We start from the raw sequence: 24,614 nt of genomic DNA on the forward strand, positions 1-24,614 counted from the left end.
TTACATCCAACGAGGATGTGGCTAGTGATACTCTGAAATATAGGTTAATTAAAGTAATCATTAGGACATTCTACTCAGCCAATCTTGCGTTGACTTTCTCTTGTCGACCAGCGATGTCTACCCAAACGAATGATAAGTTGCCTGAGTTGACCTCTTCAATGTGCATGCACAAATTCAGCTGCTCCTGTGGAGATAGCTATATCGGGCCTACTATCAGGCAACTTAAACAACGAATGAGTGAACATATACCAGCTTGGTTTATAAAGGGCTAGATAAAGACAATACGCAGTTTTATATTGGCACATCTTATTGATAGCGGTCATTCTGTAGATAAATTGAAATCATTTCGAGTGATCTATCATGTACATTCATCATTTCTCAACAGATTTCGTTCCCGCCTCCTACATATAGCTGAAATCATAGGAATGTGTGTTATGACTTGAAAGTTGAGGGTTGAAAACTTTTCTCCACCCCGTCGCCAATTGTTATGACCTTGATGTCTGACTTTTCTATCACACGATTTATCTACCAATCCGAATACGACTTATACGTATCTTCACACTAGGCCAACCAATGACGTTCAACCGGTGTGGGCAGTTTAGCGTCCTTATTGGTCCTATGTCCTACGAGCCCTTCCACTTGAGTCCAGAACAAGATACCAGCTTCCGAATCAGAGCAGATCGTTTATTTCAGGCATACTTGGTTTATATATCAATCATACAGACCGCAACGTACCATAAAATAGGAAATAATATTGTACACAAATAAGCCCGAGAAGTGGCTGTGAATGTGGGAGGCAGTAGTTAATAAACTGAGCATAACTTAAGAACCGTAAATCGTACAATAATAAATTATAGATCAAAATAAAGCTTATCATAAAAGGAATATAAATATCCATAGTGTAATTGTTGAGTAGTTATACAATAAGAATATTTATAGAATATTAGTCCATGAATAGTCCTTGGAATTTACCTGTAGTTTAATCTTCACCGGATATAACACCTCCCCCCTTTTTTTTGAAAATTCCAACTTTAGATTCTGATTAAAAAAAAGAATTATATGTGACTTTAAATTCCCCAACATTCTCCTCCTCCTCGAAATAATGTTGGGTCCTTATGGCTCCAAATTACAACTAGTAGCACTTTATTTAACCCATGTTTCTCGTATTGACTGGAGAATCCACTAAAAATGGCTAGATGATGATGAACGACCTTCGACTTGAGGTCATTACTTCCAAATTCATTATGAATCTCGTTAGCATATAACGAGTCATTAAGAAAGTCAACGTCTAACAGAATTAAATTAGATTTTTGGCCATCATTCGACTCAGCTGACATATTTCCCTCATTGTTACAAGAAGTTTCATCAAAATCATATGCATTAGTCTGAGAATCAATATCTGGTACACTGTCATTAGAAATGGGATAATTTGACTGAATATAAAATTCTGTCTTCCGGTGATTTTGAGTAACATCTGGTGCAATTTGGTTCATCGTGTTGCTCCAGTTATTTTCTGAATACGAGTCACTATAGCTTTCTCGACTAATAGCACGTGGACCACAGTTTTGTTCAAGCTGACGTTTATTTTCGCAGCTAGACAGTACCAGTAGTGTTTCATTTGATTCTGGACTCTGGGCATCATCTACAGGATCTGGCTCCTGATCATCTGATATTGTCACAACTTCATGTGCATTTAGCACAATATTTTCTTGCTCTGAGCTGGACACGTTACCAATATTACGTTTTCCTTCTGGTATAGAGGGATTTGAACCCTGCACAGGATATGCTTCTGAAATGTCCATTACTGCACCATTATCTGCATGATATATAGATTTCTTATTTTCTGGCTGAGTGAAAAGTCTGCCCAAAACTGTTTCAAATAGCTGTTGTTGGAAGGCCAACATCTTCTGCTGGTGCTGTAATATTAACCGCAACTCTTCGAAAGAAATCGACATTTTTTTGCCAATAATATTAGCTCCAAAAATCACCGGCAATTATACAGCTAATTTATTTCCAAAATCTGAGTCACCACTTGTATTATTATTATTTCTCTGTTGCCAAAATCCCCGTCGCCAATTGTTATGGCCTTGAAGTTGAGGGTTGAAAACTTTTCTCCACCCCGTCGCCAATTGTTATGACCTTGATGTCTGACTTTTCTATCACACGATTTATCTACCAATCCGAATACGACTTATACGTATCTTCACACTAGGCCAACCAATGACGTTCAACCGGTGTGGGCAGTTTAGCGTCCTTATTGGTCCTATGTCCTACGAGCCCTTCCACTTGAGTCCAGAACAAGATACCAGCTTCCGAATCAGAGCAGATCGTTTATTTCAGGCATACTTGGTTTATATATCAATCATACAGACCGCAACGTACCATAAAATAGGAAATAATATTGTACACAAATAAGCCCAAGAAGTGGCTGTGAATGTGGGAGGCAGTAGTTAATAAACTGAGCATAACTTAAGAACCGTAAATCGTACAATAATAAATTATAGATCAAAATAAAGCTTATCATAAAAGGAATATAAATATCCATAGTGTAATTGTTGAGTAGTTATACAATAAGAATATTTATAGAATATTAGTCCATGAATAGTCCTTGGAATTTACCTGTAGTTTAATCTTCACCGGATATAACACCTCCCCCCTTTTTTTTGAAAATTCCAACTTTAGATTCTGATTAAAAAAAAGAATTATATGTGACTTTAAATTCCCCAACATTCTCCTCCTCCTCGAAATAATGTTGGGTCCTTATGGCTCCAAATTACAACTAGTAGCACTTTATTTAACCCATGTTTCTCGTATTGACTGGAGAATCCACTAAAAATGGCTAGATGATGATGAACGACCTTCGACTTGAGGTCATTACTTCCAAATTCATTATGAATCTCGTTAGCATATAACGAGTCATTAAGAAAGTCAACGTCTAACAGAATTAAATTAGATTTTTGGCCATCATTCGACTCAGCTGACATATTTCCCTCATTGTTACAAGAAGTTTCATCAAAATCATATGCATTAGTCTGAGAATCAATATCTGGTACACTGTCATTAGAAATGGGATAATTTGACTGAATATAAAATTCTGTCTTCCGGTGATTTTGAGTAACATCTGGTGCAATTTGGTTCATCGTGTTGCTCCAGTTATTTTCTGAATACGAGTCACTATAGCTTTCTCGACTAATAGCACGTGGACCACAGTTTTGTTCAAGCTGACGTTTATTTTCGCAGCTAGACAGTACCAGTAGTGTTTCATTTGATTCTGGACTCTGGGCATCATCTACAGGATCTGGCTCCTGATCATCTGATATTGTCACAACTTCATGTGCATTTAGCACAATATTTTCTTGCTCTGAGCTGGACACGTTACCAATATTACGTTTTCCTTCTGGTATAGAGGGATTTGAACCCTGCACAGGATATGCTTCTGAAATGTCCATTACTGCACCATTATCTGCATGATATATAGATTTCTTATTTTCTGGCTGAGTGAAAAGTCTGCCCAAAACTGTTTCAAATAGCTGTTGTTGGAAGGCCAACATCTTCTGCTGGTGCTGTAATATTAACCGCAACTCTTCGAAAGAAATCGACATTTTTTTGCCAATAATATTAGCTCCAAAAATCACCGGCAATTATACAGCTAATTTATTTCCAAAATCTGAGTCACCACTTGTATTATTATTATTTCTCTGTTGCCAAAATCCCCGTCGCCAATTGTTATGGCCTTGAAGTTGAGGGTTGAAAACTTTTCTCCACCCCGTCGCCAATTGTTATGACCTTGATGTCTGACTTTTCTATCACACGATTTATCTACCAATCCGAATACGACTTATACGTATCTTCACACTAGGCCAACCAATGACGTTCAACCGGTGTGGGCAGTTTAGCGTCCTTATTGGTCCTATGTCCTACGAGCCCTTCCACTTGAGTCCAGAACAAGATACCAGCTTCCGAATCAGAGCAGATCGTTTATTTCAGGCATACTTGGTTTATATATCAATCATACAGACCGCAACGTACCATAAAATAGGAAATAATATTGTACACAAATAAGCCCAAGAAGTGGCTGTGAATGTGGGAGGCAGTAGTTAATAAACTGAGCATAACTTAAGAACCGTAAATCGTACAATAATAAATTATAGATCAAAATAAAGCTTATCATAAAAGGAATATAAATATCCATAGTGTAATTGTTGAGTAGTTATACAATAAGAATATTTATAGAATATTAGTCCATGAATAGTCCTTGGAATTTACCTGTAGTTTAATCTTCACCGGATATAACAATGCGTACATATAACCACAATTTATGTGTACAGAAGGAATTCGTAACCCTACCATCCCTTTCATGTAGAGTTATAACTTAAATAACGATTTTTCTTAAAACATTTTATATTGTTTGTTTATTTTATTCTAGTTTTGCTATCATTACCCTTATTTTCACATCCATTATTTGTTTGTAATTTTCCACCTCCTTCCGACTGTATCCTTCACTATCTAATTATTTACACACTTCTCAAAACGGAATGATTTTAATGTTTTACGATAACTATTCTGTTTACCTATGTTTGACCCTCTATTTTCAATGTTTAACTATTGATAAGACTTTTGTTATCGTATTTTATTATTCTTACTACTATCAGTACACCTGTTTTCCTACAATCAACTTGTACTTGTTCCTATTATGTGTGGTGGCCCATTCTATTTCGTTGTGATTATTGACCGAAATTGCCTTGATTGGTTTAACATTTTCGTATAAATATTCATGTATATTAGAGTAAAGCCTGATGACGATCTAACTGAAAACAATTGTTCGTTTATATGTGTTGTTCTAATTTACAAAACCATCAATCAGTCATGTTCTTTTTATTTAACACGTTTGAGTACAACATCAAAAAGCCATCATTTGGACGTAATCATCGCGTCCAGGCTAGTGGATTATACAAGCGAATGTTAAAATTATCAGAAATTCACTAGTCAAGCGAAAGATCGTCAAGGTCCACCTTGCTGTTACTGTTTACAATTTGCAGTAATGCTCAAAAGCGAAATCCATTGAGCATTTAAACGGATGATCAGTGATTGAAAGACTATTGATCAAGTTGCCATAGCACTTGACTTTCTATTACTCCGCCTTAACTATAACTGGATTTTAATAATTATTCTCACCACTCATATAAGATGCATGGACGAACAGTACAAAACTGCCGAATTATATTAATTTATTTTACTGTCCGAGAATGCTAACCTGGCTTCCAATTACCTAACAGTCATCATCGAAATTGTGAAAAATGTTTGTAATATCTGTTCATTATGAATTTACGTGGGTAGCTTCAACTAGACGGAATATCAACGATTTCTGTAGATAATCAGCTGCAGTGTATCGAGATATGCTGAATAAAAGAAGTGATAAGTGAAATCCATGCAGTCGTATATGTATCAAATTCATGAATATATTTCTAAATTGAGTAGTTCCCAGACTGTATTGTTAGGCGACGAATATGCATTTCAAACTTTGAAGTGGATATAATTTCATGTTTACTTAATTACTATTTACTCAGGTAACATAATTTTTGAACGCGATCTGACATATGGAAATAGATGTTAGCAACTCGTAAATGATTCCTGGAAATTCTAAAACTCCTATTAACCACCAAGATGATCACAGAGTGTCTTGAGAAATAACAAATCGACAACGACAGAAAAATTTGTATTCATTCAAGCAAGGTGTAAAAGCACAATTGTGATAATTGAACAAATAAAGTGGACTATTGAAGAGCAAGCAAATGATTGCATAATAATGTGCTTGGTAATCGAGTGCATCAAAATAAGGTTACAGTATTATTGCAGTATTCTCGAAATTTTACTTGCTTGTAAGTGCAACATATCAACATTAGAACGACTCAAAGAACAAGAAGAAGAAGAAGAAGAGCAATAGAACACTTGTTAAATCAGTTATCGCAAAGATTTCCGAACGAAACTAACTAAATAATTCACAATGATTATCATCATCATTTTGAAACGTGACTTCGACAACTTTCGACCATCATCTAGACTAAACAAAATCATTCATGTAAATTTATTAGAATCATGCAAACGAATCACAGTTATAAAGTGGTATCTGATTCGTGTAATCAATAACGAATGTGTTAAATTATTACTCGTTTCAGCGTATATAATCAAAATTAAATGTGTTCATGAACTGAGTAAAAATAAAATAAAATTCACTGTTAATTATCCATATTCAGTGTGCAATAATCAAGATTTTCATTGGATTACATTCTAGAATTATCCATGAATGTATTCACAATTCAGTTGATAACTTTCACTGATTATTCGATATTAATGGACGGACGTTCGGAACGTGGCTTATAACGACATTCAGGATGTGATTTCCATCTCATTTAGGACTGGTCATCTGGATGTATCTCTAATCCACTGTTGATGTTCACACTGAGACGTTAATCGCATATAGTTATCGCCACAAATACGATCAACTAATGTTTAACAGAGATGCTGTCATATGAATTGGTTTGAAGTTTCTCTTTGTTAATATAAAGACTCCAAATGAAGTGTATCCGTTTTACATTGTTCCTCCATACACTTGCATCAACCGAAATAACTAGTAAATTCATTTTTCATACTATATATCACCGATAATTACACGACAGTATTTAGTCTATGAAACAGATTTAATTGACTTACGATTCACTTTTTTGTGTTTCGTCGGATAACTTCATTGACAATATTTGTTAGAAGACGATATTTCACTGAAATGTTTGTCAACAAACACTGAGTAATTAATTGTAAGGTGGAATATATGATATAATTTCAGCAACTACTTTCGTAAACTTTTTTATGTAACATTCGATTCTAAATCGTAACTTGTGTATTTAATTGACGCGCTTTGTGTTCGTTATTTGGTGAATAAATGCACCATATTTTAATTACAATGAAACGTTTACAAAAACATCACGTTTTTCAAAGGGTACTGTTCATTAGGTCATATTTATTCTCCCTGTTAGGGTGATCCAGAAATCGCTTGCAAAATACAAGCAAGCATCAAGAAACACTAAGAAGTGTTTCGTCCACCTTGGCCAGAAATATCAAGGTAGCCAAATCTCACACGCGGAATTTCTGATTGGGTGGCTACTACAGTGCTACTATGTTTGGTAGCGTTCCAGGATATTTCAGCGACTGAAGGACATTTAGATATATTATAAAAACCCTATATTTTCTGTAATAAAAACGAACCTTGAGATGAAGTATTTTCTCTCATCCTTGTGCCTTCTCTCTGGTGTTTAAGTCGCTGTGCAGTTCTAGCGTGCGGGTCATCGGAATAGCTTAGAGTATAAATACGGCGTTCAATCGATAAGACTTATCAGTGGCGACGGGGATGAAAACTACAATGAATATTTCCCTAGAGCAATTAGAAGCCTATATGATGCGTCAAGAAAAGAGGTTTGAAGAGTCCCAAATTAGAATCATGGAAACCCTGATGCAGAAATTCTGCCTGTTTGAGAGAAACCCTGATTTTCTAGTGAATCACAAGTATCACATACTGATTCAGTCATTAACGCCATCCATTAATTTAATTTTGATGGTGTAGCAGGTGTAAATTTTGATTCGTGGTTTAAGAAGTATAAAGATTTGTTTTATATTGATCTTTGCAAACTGGATGATGCTTCAAAAGTCAGAATACTTCTGAGAAAACGTGGGACTATGGAACATGAACTTTATAGCAACTTCATTCTTCCGAAGAATTTACGAGATTTTAGTTTTGATGATACAGTCAAAACCCTGTCCCAAATCTTCGGAGAACAGTCATCTCTATTGAATATCCGTTACCAGTGCTCAAAGTAAACGAAATAACCAGGAGATGACTGGATGAAGCATGCAGGAACTGTGAACCGAGAATGTGAGAGGTTCAGATTGTCGTCCATGTCTAGAGATCAGTTTAAATGCTTAGTATTTATCTGTAGCCTGCGTTCACCCGAGGATGGGATAAAGTATTTCTCTCATCCTTGTGTCTTCTCTCTGGTGTTCAAGTTGCTGTGCAGTTCTAGCGTGCGGGTCATCGGAATAGCTTAGGATATAAATATAGCGTTCAATCGATAAGACTTATCACTCCCAAATAAAATTCTGTTGATTATAACTTACATAAATGTTTATTGTAATTAATTACAATTTCGTATTTCTCTTCAGCCAATGTAAATAGGCGGGAAATGTCTGGAAAATGACAAGCGATAATCATTGCATTATGGAGATTTATCAAAGGGATTAATTGTTTTAATTCTTTTTTCTTTCAGTTACTCAAGATTGGTTTGTTATCAAAGTGATGTTATATAATGATTAAGTAAATCAACTAATTGATGGGTATTAGTTCATTCTTGTACATTATGCATTGACATTAGTGTAGAGTCATGGTGAAAAACTAACTGACAAGAGATCCCTTCATTCGCTCTTTTTGCTAAGTCTGTCATCTATTCACAAGTCTAAATAACTGATAACAAATGAAAATACTTTCGACTGTCACAAACTGTAAAAGCAATTATCGGTGCGACTTATTAACAGATTGATGGTTCTACCATTTTCGAAATTAATATTTTGCTTCTTTTCAAGTGTTGGGAGACACAAGGAGAAGTCTATAGTTTGAATGGAAGTCACCTGATAAATGTAGTTCGAGCAATTTAATAGGTTGGAAGACTGTTAGTAACTGTTGTCGAGTTCTCATCGTTCATGTAAAATGCAGTTGATTAAGTATGAAAACTATTTGTTGTAAGTGGTTTCATGTGCACATTATGGTAGATTTACAGGATATAAAATGTGTATCATAACCCAAAGTGTGATTCACTTCAACTTACCTTCGTGAGTTTTTGGTTCAGGTATTACACAAGTTTCAGCTGTTAACACTGTTTAATTAGAAAAGTTTAAATTACATTTCAATATTCTACACGCTTCTCAAACATTTCTTTGATAAATGAGATGATCAACAGGTGAAGGCAGTTGCATTCAACTACCTTTCATGTGAATGAAAATATATGTGTTTTAAAATGACTACAGGATCAAAGCGTCAAATCCTGTCACTACATACTGAAAAGAAGCTTCGATCATTTCCAAAAAACCTCTAATCATTCAAAATAAAACAGTTATCATCTCGGCATTCAATCGTGTAAAATACTCATGTTCATAAGCAACTGATAAATTTGCAATAGGTTCAGACTTTCCAAACTATAATTTTTGAAAGAATTTGAATTATCGTATGAACTAGGAATCCCAGAATTAACGCAATTGAATCAAGAACTACGACACAAGCACAAACGAATGTATTGTATTTGTAATTTGAAATCGGGTAATCAACAATTACAAGAGTATCATTAGTTCGTTCAAACACCACATCCACCGCAGCTTAAATTGGAGTCTAGGTGTTTGTAATCAATCGTACGTCTTCTTCTCAAATTCATCCTGAGTCTGTCTTAAATTGTATTGGATAAGGTTTCTGTATTATCTGGTTCCTGAAATTGTATTTGATTATCATGTCGACTGTGTGTACTTAAGTCATTTATGTCTAGAATTCGCACGATTGATTTTTTGACATTCTTTAGAACAATACCCGTAGATGGTCGATGGTCATTTCCCCGAGAGTATGTAACTTCTGCAGACTCCAAACATCTCATATTCGACCGAAGAATTCGTCCTTTCAATAGCTTCGATGGAGTCTCGTCATGGAATGTCTGGCATTTCTATATTGCAGTGGAAAGGTATCTACTCCCCTCTCCAGCTCATCAAATGTTAAGGCGGCAATAGAATCAATAGCAGTCTTTAATGTCCTGTCAAAATTTTCTGCCTGACCATTAGAACACGGTGTCTGGGAGCAGTAAACAGATGTTTGCACCCTATACCGTTCAACCAGGTAGTGACTTCATCTGCAGCAAAATGGGAGCCATTATCGGTCATTAACACCATAGGAACCCCTTCTCGACTAATAATCTTTCTTAATGCTTGGAATGTGAAATCAGAATTTGGTGAAGTTGTGAAAAAAAATTCAGGCCACTTTGAAAAAGAATCAATAACTACTAGTGCATAGTTTTAACCAAGAAACGGACCACAATAGTCAGCATGAATTCTCTGCCAGGCCTCAGACGATACTAGCCATGGCACCCACTTCGAAGGATGATTTTTCAACTGATGACATTTCTCACAATTGTTTGCCGTATGACATATATCTGCATTGATCTCTGGCCACCTACATGTGAGCCTTGCCAAGGGCTTCATTTTCTCAACACCTAAATGACAACTATGAAGATCTTCAAGAACAGATTTACGCAATGAAGGAGGAATTACAACACGATCATTTAAACACAGAATACCATCAGGAGTAGTAGATAGCCCATCCCGCTTTGAAAAATAGATTGAAAATTTACGTTTTAAACCAGCAGTCCAGCCTTTCCATATAGCACTGAGTATACATCCAAAATATCTGCGAGTTTCTCTAATGAGATCTGAACGTCTCACTGGTAAAGGTTGCGCTAACAAACAGTCCGAAGTATTAATAGGTCTATCTTGTAATGGCTGTCGAGAAATGTAGTCAACCCGTTGAATTTGTTTGGCACTTCTGTGCTGAACCACATAGTCATATGCACTAAAATCAATACTCCATCGTTGAACCATAGCAGCTGAGGAACTTGCATAGGATTTTTCAGGATGATAAATAAACTTTAAAGCTTTATGATCTGCAACAATAGTGAATTTTTTCCGAATAAATATTTATGAAGTCTTTTAGCAGCCCAAAACACAACTAATGCTTCTCGCTGAGTCTGTGAATAACCTTGTTCAGTAACAGTAAGTTTGCGTGAAACACAAATAACTGGTCTACCTTCCTGTTCCAAAACTGCACCGATTCTCACAGGTGATGCATCAGTAATAAGCACAAAATGTACACTAGGGGAGTGTGTTCGAAGAACAGCATCACTTTGAAGGTACTTTAGTAGACTTCGCAAGCATGACTCTGGTTCCTCACTCAATTTGAATGAATTGGATGTCAAAATATTAAATAAATAATTTTCACGACAAGAAAAATTAGGAATAAAACGGGAATAGTATTGAAGAGCTCCCACTAGTGAACGTAATTCCGTAGGATTTTTTGAAGACGGTGCATTTGTCAGTGAAGCTAGTCGTTTCATATCTGGTCTAAAACCATTACCATCAACAAGGTATCCAAGACATTCAAAACTATATACACAAGATGAACACTTATTTGGATTCACTGTAATATTCTTCTCAATTAAACGACGTAATAAAGCAATAAGTCTCTGGTCATGAACTACCTTATTAGAACCATGAACAACGAGCTCATCTTGATAAACTTCAACAACTTCAAGATCACCAACTGCTTTATTCATAACTTCCTGAAATATGGCTTGAGAACAACCTAGACGAAATGGAAGGAAATTGTATTTGAACAGACCGAAAGGAGTGTTAATTGTCATCAAGATAGATGAAGATTGATCTAAAGGAATTTGAAGATAAGCATCTTTTAGGTCAACTTTCGAGAACATTTTAGAACCATGAAGTCGATTTAGAATATTTTCATCGACTGGATATCAAGTTCATTCACTGCCTCGTACGTAATACACGCAGTTCTCGCATCTTGAAAGGAACAGTTCGACATTCTTAACAGTTCTCTTTCCAAACCCAGTATGTTAATTCCTGCAATTAATCGATTTCTCAGTTTCACATGAAGTTGATCACCGAAATTGTTTCTGCAATTAAAGGATGAATTCCCGAACTTTTTAGTCATTTTTTCGAACCATCTTATGGAATTTCGCCATTTCGCAGCATTCAAAACTGGTGCAGTTCGCATGATTTAATAATAGCTCCTTAAGAGTTGCATAAGGAAGTAAGATAGGTTTTGCTGTATTTGCCAACGTTTTTATTAAGCTGTACTCTTCTCCCCCAATAAATGTCAGGAAATGTGCCAACATTTTATCGCCTTTAACATCTTTCTTGTCATGCTCTAGATTTCAAACCTTTCCAAACAATTCTCAAAGGCTTCAGAAGTTGAATAAATATCTAACTTTTCCATCGCAGGCTCCATCGCGACAGCAGTATAGTGTTTGGGAATAATTTGAATTATCGTATGAACTAGGAATCCCAGAATTAACGCAATTGAATCAAGAACTACGACACAAGCACAAACGAATGTATTGTATTTGTAATTTAAAATCGAGCAATCAACAAGCACAAGAGTATCATTAGTTCGTTGAAACAACACACAAAAACATACAGATTTTTGCCTCCACGTTAACATCAATCCTTAAATAAATAATTTTGAATTCAACCTTACATGAAGCTTTTAGGAATAAAAATACGAGAAGTGAGAATCACTAAGTTTCTAAATTGTCGTGAGCAATATAAACAAAAAAGGTCATTTAATTTTGAAAACAAAGGTATAATTAAATTACGACGAATAACTAAATAGTTATGAATACCAACTCTTACCTCTATAATTGGTCATTTCTGTGTTCAGACACTCTTGTAGAATGGAAGATTCGGACACCTTTATATCTACATATACAGCAATCAATTAATAGATAGACTTCATAGTAAGTCAGGCACAAAGTTACATAGATATCATTCTGTATGAAAACTGACTTCACCATCATGATATATCAGACTGAAAGTAGATTCCATTCACCATTAATAAGTTTATACATAATTTGAAAATGAAATAAATAAACTGAAATATATAACAAAATTGGATCAAATAATGGTCTTCAATAATAAAAATTATTCAAGTAATTCAAATACATACCAAATGAATTTATGTCGGATATTATGCTCTCAAACTCTAAAATATTTCAAGGGAAATCAATACCACAATTTTATATGTTATAAACCAATATGAAATTCTACATTCTGTATATGTTCAGAATATTGATTGTAACTAGTAACCAGTGAATCCGTTTTGTCAACTTCCAAAATTGCTACAATAGACTTTCATCTACTTTTGCAGTTTATCAAACAGTAGAATCCGGGATACGTAAACGGACCCATTTGGGATTCGTCAATTGGATGTTCCTTTGTTTCAATTCTGACGTTGACACTTACACTCTAACTACATATTTGTTGCCAGATGTAGTAGACAGATAACTGATAATTAATAGAAATTAAAATAATTGACATCTGACCTCATACATTGTTACCGTTCAACCATCAAATGATAACGAACAGTGCTCTTCGGAAATGTATATACATCTCTACTGTATAATAATTCACATAAGTAATTTGTTGAAGTCGTTGTTAAATTTCAGTTTTGTCTCCATCAAACATTGGTCGGACCCAACAAAAGTCTCTCATTTTATGAATTTTAGTAAACTGAGTAAAACAATCATTCTAGAACAACAGGAATTTATTCATTTCACATAGTCTACACATCTGTTCACAATTTAAAACAGTTGTACTGATTAGGCGATATATGAATATGTATGATTCATATCACGTTTACGTATTAGGAAGTTTGAGATGACATAGCGGAGGGTCAATAAACGTGATCCAATATGGAAGTGCTCTATGTGTTGTTAATGTAGTGGGTAATTCATGTGATGAATGTTTATTCTAACATATAAAGTGTTGAAAACTGACGGAGACAAATGATGTTTAGCAACAAAAGTTTGGCGTTATTGATTAAGTGATTTCTTCTGTTAGAGGTTTGGCTTGAAGAGAAAAGCGAGTTAGTGACTAATGTTGATGGACAATGGGAATGTTGCCTGACAGTAATGAGTACGTCATCAAAAGTGTTTTTATTCCTAAACTATGTTGTACCGTAAGTATACACCAAATGTGCACACGTGTGGCTCATAGAAAGTAAATCCATAATTTTATCGAATGTGAAACAAGATATTTGAAACAAGATATCTTCACACACCTTCTTTAAAATCAAACGCTGACTGCTCTATCATCATTAATTTCAAGCAGTTCACATCTACAATTCATCAAGGTTATTAAAATACTAGTATATCATACACATACATTCAGTGATTGTTCCACGATCAAGTGATAACTCCTCGACAACTGCAGCTAAAATTTATTATAAACAGTAAATGTATAATTATCTAAAGGCACAGTGGTCGGGTGAAAATTAAGGAAGCTCTAAGATGTGCAGAGAGAGCCAAAGACATTCCATCCAATCATATTTTGGAAAACCAGTCCACAATCTACACATGTAGCTTCCCTAATTGAAAAATTCTAAACACAACTGTATGCAGATTGAGAGACTGAAACAATGATCCCCTTTTTACTTGAAATTATGAATGCCTTAGATATTCGTACCATATTTGACAGTGTAAGTATTATTATCAAGGTTTGATTTGATAATAAATTGCGCATGAGGTAGATTGTTAGAAGTAAATAATACAATATATTTGTAGAATACCATTGAGTGAAAAATTAAATTTTTTGACGTTTCGTGACTACTTGTAGGCCTCTTATTGAGAGAGTAAGTGGCCTGGTTATTTATTCTCTGAAGAATGGGCTTACAGTGCGTCACGAGATGCCATAAAATATAATTGTCTACTCATTAGGATATTACGAAAAATTGATTTATTTATCATATTTGACACTGAAATGACAATTCTTCGCACTGATCTTCTATAATATAACAAACCATTACGAGTGACAAAGAAGTCGAGTGCTAAAGTAGTATGTTGAATTCCAAGAAACTAAGTTCTAGATATAAAAATGCCAAGTACAATCACTGAGAATTGGTAAAAATTGTTTTCTTAAAAATTTGAGAAAATGTAGAAAAAATGATACATTTAGACGACCATACATTGACAAATGACAGGTATAAATAATCAAAAGTGAATATAATCTACATGTAATGGAATATCGCATGGAAAGTTTAACATGATCTGACTGTTTCACATTTATTAATTTGAAAAAGGGTAAGTTGATTTATTCACTGAACATGTGTCCAGGTAGTCGTCACAACCTACCATTAGAATTTCACTGTTCATCTTAATCACTAGTGCATTCCACATATTGTGATGTGTACAATCAACAAACAACTACAATACAATGTTTATCGAAATCAGCTTATAAATATGAACTATCTATTCTGAGAAATGCAACATGTTATTAACATGAATGAATTCGTGAATAAATTACTTGTTAGCTTATTTATTTCTTTGTTAATTCTGGAAAGAGCCAATTCATCTCTCTTCAAATTATCTAACAATTGAAAACAAGATACAGTTGAAATAGACAGCGATTACTCAAATGAAAAATTTGCAAGGTCAAACAGGTGAATGTACATACATAATGTCTATCAAGAGATTCAAACATGGTTAGAAGTTAAAATGCGAACAATAAAAACTGGACACTCTTTGTACAAATGCAAAGATCATAAAATCCGCACAAACTATTGACACACTATCTATCTACACATCTATCTATCTATTTATCCACTTATCTATCTATCTATCTATCTATCTATTTATCTATCTTTCTTTCTGTCTATCTTTCTGTCTATCTATCTTTACCTTATCACGATGTGCACTGCTGACTAGTGTGTGGGATTGTTGGGAGAACGTTAGAAGTGGCCAAACCAAAACGTGGCATCAGTGCTTCAAGTCACCAACTTCTGTTCATAGCCACGTTGGTAGATTCAGACTGCTTGGTTGGTATCCGTGCGACTATCGTGACCAATGTTTGGAGACTTCGGGTGACATGGCTCAGAATCGATCACAGTGGCGTCGGCGAATACATTCTTTGCCTTTCCTTAAACTTAAGAGCATTCCATGTGCATAAATTAATGGTTGCTCTGGATGTCGAGTGGGGCATCAGTCACGTCTCTGGTAAGCGTGTTTCATGGAGAGAAAGATTTCTACGAGATGGGATCGTTAACCCCATGTCGAACCATGCTTGTTTATCCGTTCCTGGAACCGAGAGTAGCCCTCGAGGGGCTCCAAGGGAAATTCTTGCCTCCTACCAACCAGATATTTCGTCCTCTACTATATCCGTATACACAATCTAGCTTTTATACATTACTACCATTGAAGTAAATAATTCTAAGAGTTTGGTGTTCATCATGTTGTGTTAATGAGGTGTGGCAACGTGGAAGAAGCAAATATGTGCCTGGTTCTGCGTTGTAGCAGACTGACTACCCGATATAAATATACTACCGTCAGGCGAAAATAGTCAGAAGGAAATCAACCCTACATATCGTTGAATATCGCATGGCTAATTTAACATGTTCTGACTGTTTCACATTTATTAATTTGAAAAGAGTAAGTTGATTTATTCACTGAACATGTGTCCAGGTAGTCGTCACAACCTACCATTAGAATTTCACTGTTCATCTTAATCACTAGTGCATTCCACATATTGTGATGTGTACAATCAACAAACAACTACAATACAATGTTTATCGAAATCAGCTTATAAATATGAACTATCTATTCTGAGAAATGCAACATGTTATTAACATGAATGAATTCATGAATAAATTACTTATTTGTTTCTCTATTTCATTGTTAGATATGGAAAGAGCCAATTCATCTCTCTTCAAATTATCTAAAAATTGAACACAAGATACAGTTGAAATAGACAGCGATTACTCAAATGAAAAATTTGCAAGGTCAAACAGGTGAATGTACATACATAATGTCTATCAAGAGATTCAAACATGGTTAGAAGTTAAAATGCGAACAATAAAAACTGGACACTCTTTGTACAAATGCAAAGATCATAAAATCCGCACAAACTATTGACACACTATCTATCTACACATCTATCTATCTATTTATCCACTTATCTATCTATCTATCTATCTATCTATCTATCTATCTATCTATCTATCTATCTATCTATCTTTCTTTCTTTCTTTCTTTCTTTCTTTCTTTCTTTCTTTCTGTCTATCTTTCTGTCTATCTATCTTTTCCTTATCACGATGTGCACTGCTGACTAGTGTGTGGGATTGTTGGGAGAACGTTAGAAGTGGCCAAACCAAAACGTGGCATCAGTGCTTCAAGTCACCAACTTCTGTTCATAGCCACGTTGGTAGATTCAGACTGCTTGGTTGGTATCCGTGCGACTATCGTGACCAATGTTTGGAGACTTCGGGTGACATGGCTCAGAATCGATCACAGTGGCGTCGGCGAATACATTCTTTGCCTTTCCTTAAACTTAAGAGCATTCCATGTGCATAAATTAATGGTTGCTCTGGATGTCGAGTGGGGCATCAGTCACGTCTCTGGTAAGCGTGTTTTTTGGCGAGATAGTTTTCTACGAGATGGGATCGTTAACCTCATGTCGAACCATGCTTGTTTATCCGTTCTTGGAACCGACAGTAGCCCTCGAGGGGCTCCAAGGGAAATTCTTGCCTCGTACCATCCAATTAAACTCCGCCTTGAGTCCCTCCTGGAGCTACTCACGGTCACAAGCCCGGATAAATGAGGAGGGTTGGGCATGTGGTTTGCCACCCGATCCCGTAGAAAACTAACTCGCTAAAAATCACTATCCATAAAAAATCCTTCCAACTATTTAAACTGTGCCCTGGTATTCTGAAGGTCTTTATTTATAAGAATTATGACGTCTCATGATGAACGCCGAATTCCCTCGGAAGTTACGAGGGAGATGCCCCTTCTGACAACCAGGGCGACCATTTACTTAGGTACATGGAATGTTCGTACAATGTGGGACATCGGGAGAGCCTTCCAGATTGCTGCAGAAATGAGAAGATACAACCTAGATGTACTTGGGATCAGTGAAACACATTGGACGCAAGTTGGACAACAACGACTAACTACAGGAGAGCTCCTGTTATACTCCGTCCATGAAGAAGAAAATGCACCACATACACAAGGAGTTGCATTGATGCTGTCCAAACAAGCGCAAAATGCACTTATAGGATGGGAATCTCATGGACCAAGGATCATCAAAGCCTCGTTCAAAACAAAGAAAGAGGGCATTTCAATGAACATTATCCAATGCTATGCGCCTACCAACGACTACAATGAAGACGCTAAAGATCAATTCTACAATAGGCTGCAGTCAATCGTCGAGAAGTGCCCAACAAAGGACCTGACCATTCTGATGGGAGATTCCAACGCCAAGGTTGGAACGGACAACACTGGATATGAAGACATCATTTGACGACACGGACTGGGAGAAAGAAACGAAAATGGTGAGAGATTTGCAAATCTGTTTGCCTTCAATAAGCTGGTCATAGGCGGCACCATGTTTCCACATAAACGCATTCACAAAACCACATGGACTTCACCGGATCACACCACGCAAAACCAAATCGACCATATTTGCATCAACAAAACTTTCAGGAGGACCATAGAGGACGTGAGAACCAAGAGAGGAGCTGATATAGCATCAGATCATCACTTGCTGGTCAACAAGATGAAATTGAAACTCAAGTAGCACTGGACAATGTGGCGGACAATATCACAAAAGTTCAATAGGGCCTTTCTTCAGGATACTAACAAACTCAACAAATTCAAGATAGTCCTCAGCAATACGTTCCAGGCCTTTCATGATCTACTCAATGGAGAGGAAACAACTGTGGAGAGCAACTGGAAGGGGATCAAAGAAGCAATCACTTCAACATGTCATGAGGTCCTGGGTCACAAGAAGCACCATCACAAGGAATGGATCACTGTTGATACACTGGATAAGATTCAAGAAAGGAGGAACAAAGAAGCAGCAATCAATATCAGTAGAACAAGAGCAGAAAAAGCCAAGGCACAAGCTGAATACACAGAAGTAAACACGGAAGTGAAGAGGAGCATCAGAACCGACAAACGTAGATATGTGGAAGATTTAGCAACGACGACGGAAAAGGCTGCAAGAGAAGGAAACATGAGACAATTGTATGACACGACAAAGAAACTCTCTGGAAATCGCCGCGAAGCAGAACGACTAGTGAAAAGCAAGGAAGGCGATGTATTCACCAACATTGAAGAACAGTGAAACAGGTGAGTAGAATACTTCAAAGAACTCTTGAATCGACCAGCTCCACTGAACCCACCTAACATCGAAGCAGCACCCACAGACCTCCCAATCAATGTTTTCGCACACCAACAATCGAAGAAATCAGCATGGCCATCAGACAAATCAAGAGTGGCAAAGCAGCGGGATCAGAAAACATTCTAGCAGAGGCACTAAAAGCAAACGTAGCGGCAACTGCAAAGATGCTCCACATTCTCTTCAATAAGATTTGGGATGAGGAACAAGTACCAACAGACTGGAAAGAAGGACTACTGATCAAAATACCGAAGAAAGGCGATCTCAGCAAGTGTGATCACTACAGGGGCATCACACTTCTCTCAATACCGAGAAAAGTCTTCAACAGGGTATTGTTGAACAGGATGAAGGACTGCGTAGACGCCCAACTTCGAGACTAACAGGCAGGATTCCGTAAGGATAGATCGTGCACAGACCAAATCGCAACTCTACGGATCATTGTGGAACAATCAATTGAATGGAATTCATCACTCTACATCAACTTCATTGACTACGAAAAGGCATTTGATAGCGTGGACAGAACAACAGTATGGAAACATCTTCGACACTACGGCGTGCCTCAGAAGATAGTCAATATCATACAGAGTTCATCTGATGGATTACACTGCAAAATCGTGCATGGAGGACAATTGACAAGCTCGTTCGAAGTGAAGACCGGTGTTAGGCAAGGTTGCTTACTCTCACCCTTTCTCTTTCTCGTGGTGATCAAATGGATCATGAAGACATCAACCTCTGAAGGGAAGCACGGGATACAATGGACATCTAGGATGTAGTTGGATGATCTAGACTTCGCAGACGATCTGGCCCTTCTATCCCAAACGCAACGACAGATGCAGGAGAAGACGAACGGTGTGGCAGCAGCCTCAGCAGCAATAGGTCTCAATATACACAAAGGGAAAAGCGGGATTCTCCGAAACAACACAGAATGCTCCGATCCAATCACAATCGACGAAGGAGATTTTGAAGATGTAAAAACCTTTACGTATTTGGGCAGCATCATTGATGAACACGGTGGATCTGATGCAGATGTGAAGGCACGGATCCGCAAAGCAAGAGCAGCATATTTACAACTGAGGAACATCTGGAACTCGAAGCAACTGTTAACCAACACCAAGGTCAGGATTTTCAATACAAATGTCAACACAGTTCTACTGTATGAGGCAGAAACCTGGAGAACTACGAAAGCCATCATCCAGATAATACAAGACTTTATTAACAGCTGTCTACACAAAATACTTTGGATCCGTTGGGTGGACACTATTAGCAACAACCAAATGTGGGAGAGAACAAACCAGATCCCAGCGGAGCAAGAAATCAGGAAGAAGTTCTGGAGATGGATAGGACACACATTGAAGAGAGCATCAAACTGTGTCACGAGGCAAGCCCTCACGTTGAATCCTCAAGGCCAAAGGAAAAGAGGAAGACCAAAGAACACATTACGCCGAGAAATGGAGATAGACATGAGAAAAGTGAACAAGAATTAGATGGAACTAGAAAAAAGGCCCGGGACAGAGTGGGTTCGAGAATGCTGGTCAGCGGCCTATGGTCCATTAGGAGTAACAGGCGTAAAGAAGTAAGTAAGTGACCAGGGAATTATTTCTTTCTGTACTATATACAAATACACAATCTAGCTTTTATACATTACTACCATTGAAGTAAATAATTCTAAGAGTTTGGTGTTCATCATGTTGTGTTAATGAGGTGTGGCAACGTGGAAGAAGCAAATATGTGCCTGGTTCTGCGTTGTAGCAGACTGACTACCCGATATAAATATACTACCGTCAGGCGAAAATAGTCAGAAGGAAATCAACCCTACATATCGTTGAATATCGCATGGCTAATTTAACATGTTCTGACTGTTTCACATTTATTAATTTGAAAAGAGTAAGTTGATTTATTCACTGAACATGTGTCCAGGTAGTCGTCACAACCTACCATTAGAATTTCACTGTTCATCTTAATCACTAGTGCATTCCACATATTGTGATGTGTACAATCAACAAACAACTACAATACAATGTTTATCGAAATCAGCTTATAAATATGAACTATCTATTCTGAGAAATGCAACATGTTATTAACATGAATGAATTCATGAATAAATTACTTATTTGTTTCTCTATTTCATTGTTAGATATGGAAAGAGCCAATTCATCTCTCTTCAAATTATCTAAAAATTGAACACAAGATACAGTTGAAATAGACAGCGATTACTCAAATGAAAAATTTGCAAGGTCAAACAGGTGAATGTACATACATAATGTCTATCAAGAGATTCAAACATGGTTAGAAGTTAAAATGCGAACAATAAAAACTGGACACTCTTTGTACAAATGCAAAGATCATAAAATCCGCACAAACTATCGACACACTATCTATCTACACATCTATCTATCTATTTATCCACTTATCTATCTATCTATCTATCTATCTATCTATCTATCTATCTATCTATCTATCTATCTATCTATCTATCTATCTATCTATCTATCTATCTATCTATCTATCTATCTATCTATCTTTCTTTCTTTCTTTCTTTCTTTCTGTCTATCTTTCTGTCTATCTATCTTTACCTTATCACGATGTGCACTGCTGACTAGTGTGTGGGATTGTTGGGAGAACGTTAGAAGTGGCCAAACCAAAACGTGGCATCAGTGCTTCAAGTCACCAACTTCTGTTCATAGCCACGTTGGTAGATTCAGACTGCTTGGTTGGTATCCGTGCGACTATCGTGACCAATGTTTGGAGACTTCGGGTGACATGGCTCAGAATCGATCACAGTGGCGTCGGCGAATACATTCTTTGCCTTTCCTTAAACTTAAGAGCATTCCATGTGCATAAATTAATGGTTGCTCTGGATGTCGAGTGGGGCATCAGTCACGTCTCTGGTAAGCGTGTTTTTTGGCGAGATAGTTTTCTACGAGATGGGATCGTTAACCTCATGTCGAACCATGCTTGTTTATCCGTTCTTGGAACCGACAGTAGCCCTCGAGGGGCTCCAAGGGAAATTCTTGCCTCGTACCATCCAATTAAACTCCGCCTTGAGTCCCTCCTGGAGCTACTCACGGTCACAAGCCCGGATAAATGAGGAGGGTTGGGCATGTGGTTTGCCACCCGATCCCGTAGAAAACTAACTCGCTAAAAATCACTATCCATAAAAAATCCTTCCAACTATTTAAACTGTGCCCTGGTATTCTGAAGGTCTTTATTTATAAGAATTATGACGTCTCATGATGAACGCCGAATTCCCTCGGAAGTTACGAGGGAGATGCCCCTTCTGACAACCAGGGCGACCATTTACTTAGGTACATGGAATGTTCGTACAATGTGGGACATCGGGAGAGCCTTCCAAATTGCTGCAGGCATCCTCATTCATGTACTCATATTGATATTTTAATTGAAATCTTCCTTTTACCAATTCAATTTGAAAAGGGTAAGTTGATTTATTCACTGAACATGTGTCCAGGTAGTCGTCGCAACCTACCATTAGAATTTCACTGTTCATCTTAATCACTAGTGCATTCCACATATTGTGATGTGTACAATCAACAAACAACTACAATACAATGTTTATCGAAATCAGCTTATAAATATGAACTATCTATTCTGAGAAATGCAACATGTTATTAACATGAATGAATTCATGAATAAATTACTTATTTGTTCCTCTATTTCATTGTTAGATATGGAAAGACCCAATTTAACTCTCTTCAAATTATCTAACAATTGAAAACAAGATACAGTTGAAATAGACAGCGATTACTCAAATGAAAAGTGTGCAAGTTCAAACAGATGAATGTATATACATAATGTCTATCAAGAGATTCAAACATGGTTAGAAGTTAAAATGCGAACAATAAAAACTGGACACTCTTTGTACAAATGCAAAGATCATACGATCCAAGCAAACTATCGACACACTATCTATCTACACATCTATCTATCTATTTATCCACTTATCTATCTATTTACCTATCCACAAATATTTCAATCTATCTCTCTATATTTCTCTCTCCCTATCTAACACTTAGTTATCAATTTATTTACTACCTTACCTATCTGCTAGGCATCCCCATTCATGCACTCATATTCATATTTTAATTGAGATCTTGCTTTCACCGATTCACACGAAACGACATTCCGTACTTGCCCATTCTCTTCATACATTCCTCTAATCTTTCGCTTCATTCCATCATGTCCAATCATTTTAAATATCTGGAGTATTCGGGCCTTGTAATCTCTGCATATTCTTATTTATTTGTAAATTCATTTGGATGGGAACAATGAACTCAGTTAGAAAGTAAACATGAATTCTCACTTGTGTATGCAATTTGCTCATTCACATATGATAAACAAAAATATCAAATATTTATGAGTCCAGTGCACAGTTACCTGTTAAACTTTGTGAACTATCCATTATATCATTCAGAATAAGTGGCTGCTCTTCTGTACTGTCTACACTGCGAACATAATTTCGTTTCGTTGAAAGTGCAAACAAATACACCAGGTGAAAGTGCGAAATCAGGAACTGTTCTGCGTTTTACGTTCCATTGTTCACGAATGCGTAATAGAGCACAATTCGAAATAATGTCAATCCAAAGATGTGTTCAATGTATTCCAGTTTATTTGTAAAATCTCAGAACATTTGCAAGATGTAGACTATACTGTTATTATCAACCAATTCTCTTCGTGATACACGTCTATCCGATATTGTTCACACAACTATTCGATGATCAACGTACCATTCTGAATTATACATCGGACGAATGTACTTACTTTGAATTTTAGAAAATTCGTTCTGTTTAAACTAAACCTTTGCCATCTTATAAGACTAACTGTACTTTAGAGAATTGAGGTGAAATCAGATGTTAAATCATCAGATATCGGAGCTTGCATCAACCCATACATCGATTAAGAAGGGTTTTCACAACTACTTACTAAAATTTAAGTGATTATTGGTTCCGAACAGTTATCTGCTGCCTTTCCAAACTTTTAAAGAGAACACTCGAGTCTAAACTTACATTGCAAATGACAAATATCAATGTGGATCTGAATGTTAACTATGATATATATTGACATGCATTCGATTGTTTCAACTCAAATATCAACATTTTCATTCATTCCCATTAATTGATATTGATAAAATATATGTACTATAGAAATGTAAACAAATCGCTAAAGATATCGTCAATAGTATGTACATGAAAATCTAAAGAAAAATGTAGAACGACTTACCAACTTGCATGGAGTCATGTAGAAGTAAACACAACACGTTTATATGAAATAAGGCGACAAGCTTCATACTTACTGCTGCTGTTCGCTTGAATTTTTACTCCTTATATATTGCAAATTATTCAATGAAAAACTGTTATTATTTACGATTTGCTTAGTGTCGGCAAATATGATAACAAAAATAATAGACCATGGTTTCTTTGAAATTATGCGGAATTCACAGAATTTTAATAGCGTGATACTGAATAGTCTTTCGATTATTACTGAGTTCATTTCCGTCAAGTATGTATTTACAGTTTTAATAGACAACATCACTGTCTACAATTAAATTTGTGTTGGCT

At 36.4% G+C, this 24,614-nt stretch overlaps 3 protein-coding genes across 3 annotated transcripts; all 3 read right to left on the reverse strand.

The window, feature by feature from the left end:
• Positions 1-665: 665 nt before the first annotated feature.
• MS3_00007285 (uncharacterized protein) lies at positions 666-3,963 on the reverse strand. The gene has a single exon (XM_051215548.1). The coding sequence runs from the start codon at positions 3,600-3,602 to the stop codon at positions 2,715-2,717; it is 888 nt and encodes a 295-aa protein (XP_051066078.1). The 5' UTR covers positions 3,603-3,963; the 3' UTR covers positions 666-2,714.
• Positions 3,964-5,702: 1,739 nt separating this feature from the next.
• Positions 5,703-24,317, reverse strand: MS3_00007286 (uncharacterized protein). The gene is made up of 11 exons (XM_051215549.1): positions 24,277-24,317; positions 22,698-22,760; positions 16,519-16,581; positions 15,175-15,237; positions 13,934-14,085; positions 12,821-12,856; positions 12,508-12,573; positions 8,871-8,918; positions 8,167-8,235; positions 6,712-6,776; positions 5,703-6,061 (listed from the first exon to the last, which is right to left on the reverse strand). The coding sequence occupies exons 5-10, from the start codon at positions 13,968-13,970 to the stop codon at positions 6,715-6,717; spliced, it is 318 nt and encodes a 105-aa protein (XP_051066079.1). The 5' UTR covers positions 13,971-14,085; positions 15,175-15,237; positions 16,519-16,581; positions 22,698-22,760; positions 24,277-24,317; the 3' UTR covers positions 5,703-6,061; positions 6,712-6,714.
• On the reverse strand, positions 9,829-11,806 carry MS3_00007288 (uncharacterized protein; the record flags this gene model as incomplete). Its single annotated transcript, XM_035733501.2, has 4 exons — positions 9,829-10,079; positions 10,101-10,648; positions 10,990-11,602; positions 11,701-11,806. The coding sequence occupies 4 exons, from the start codon at positions 11,804-11,806 to the stop codon at positions 9,829-9,831; spliced, it is 1,518 nt and encodes a 505-aa protein (XP_035590113.1).
• Positions 24,318-24,614: the final 297 nt, after the last annotated feature.

Source organism: Schistosoma haematobium, chromosome 4 (assembly GCF_000699445.3).
Source record: "Schistosoma haematobium chromosome 4, whole genome shotgun sequence".
NCBI classification, from domain to species: Eukaryota; Metazoa; Platyhelminthes; class Trematoda; order Strigeidida; family Schistosomatidae; genus Schistosoma; species Schistosoma haematobium.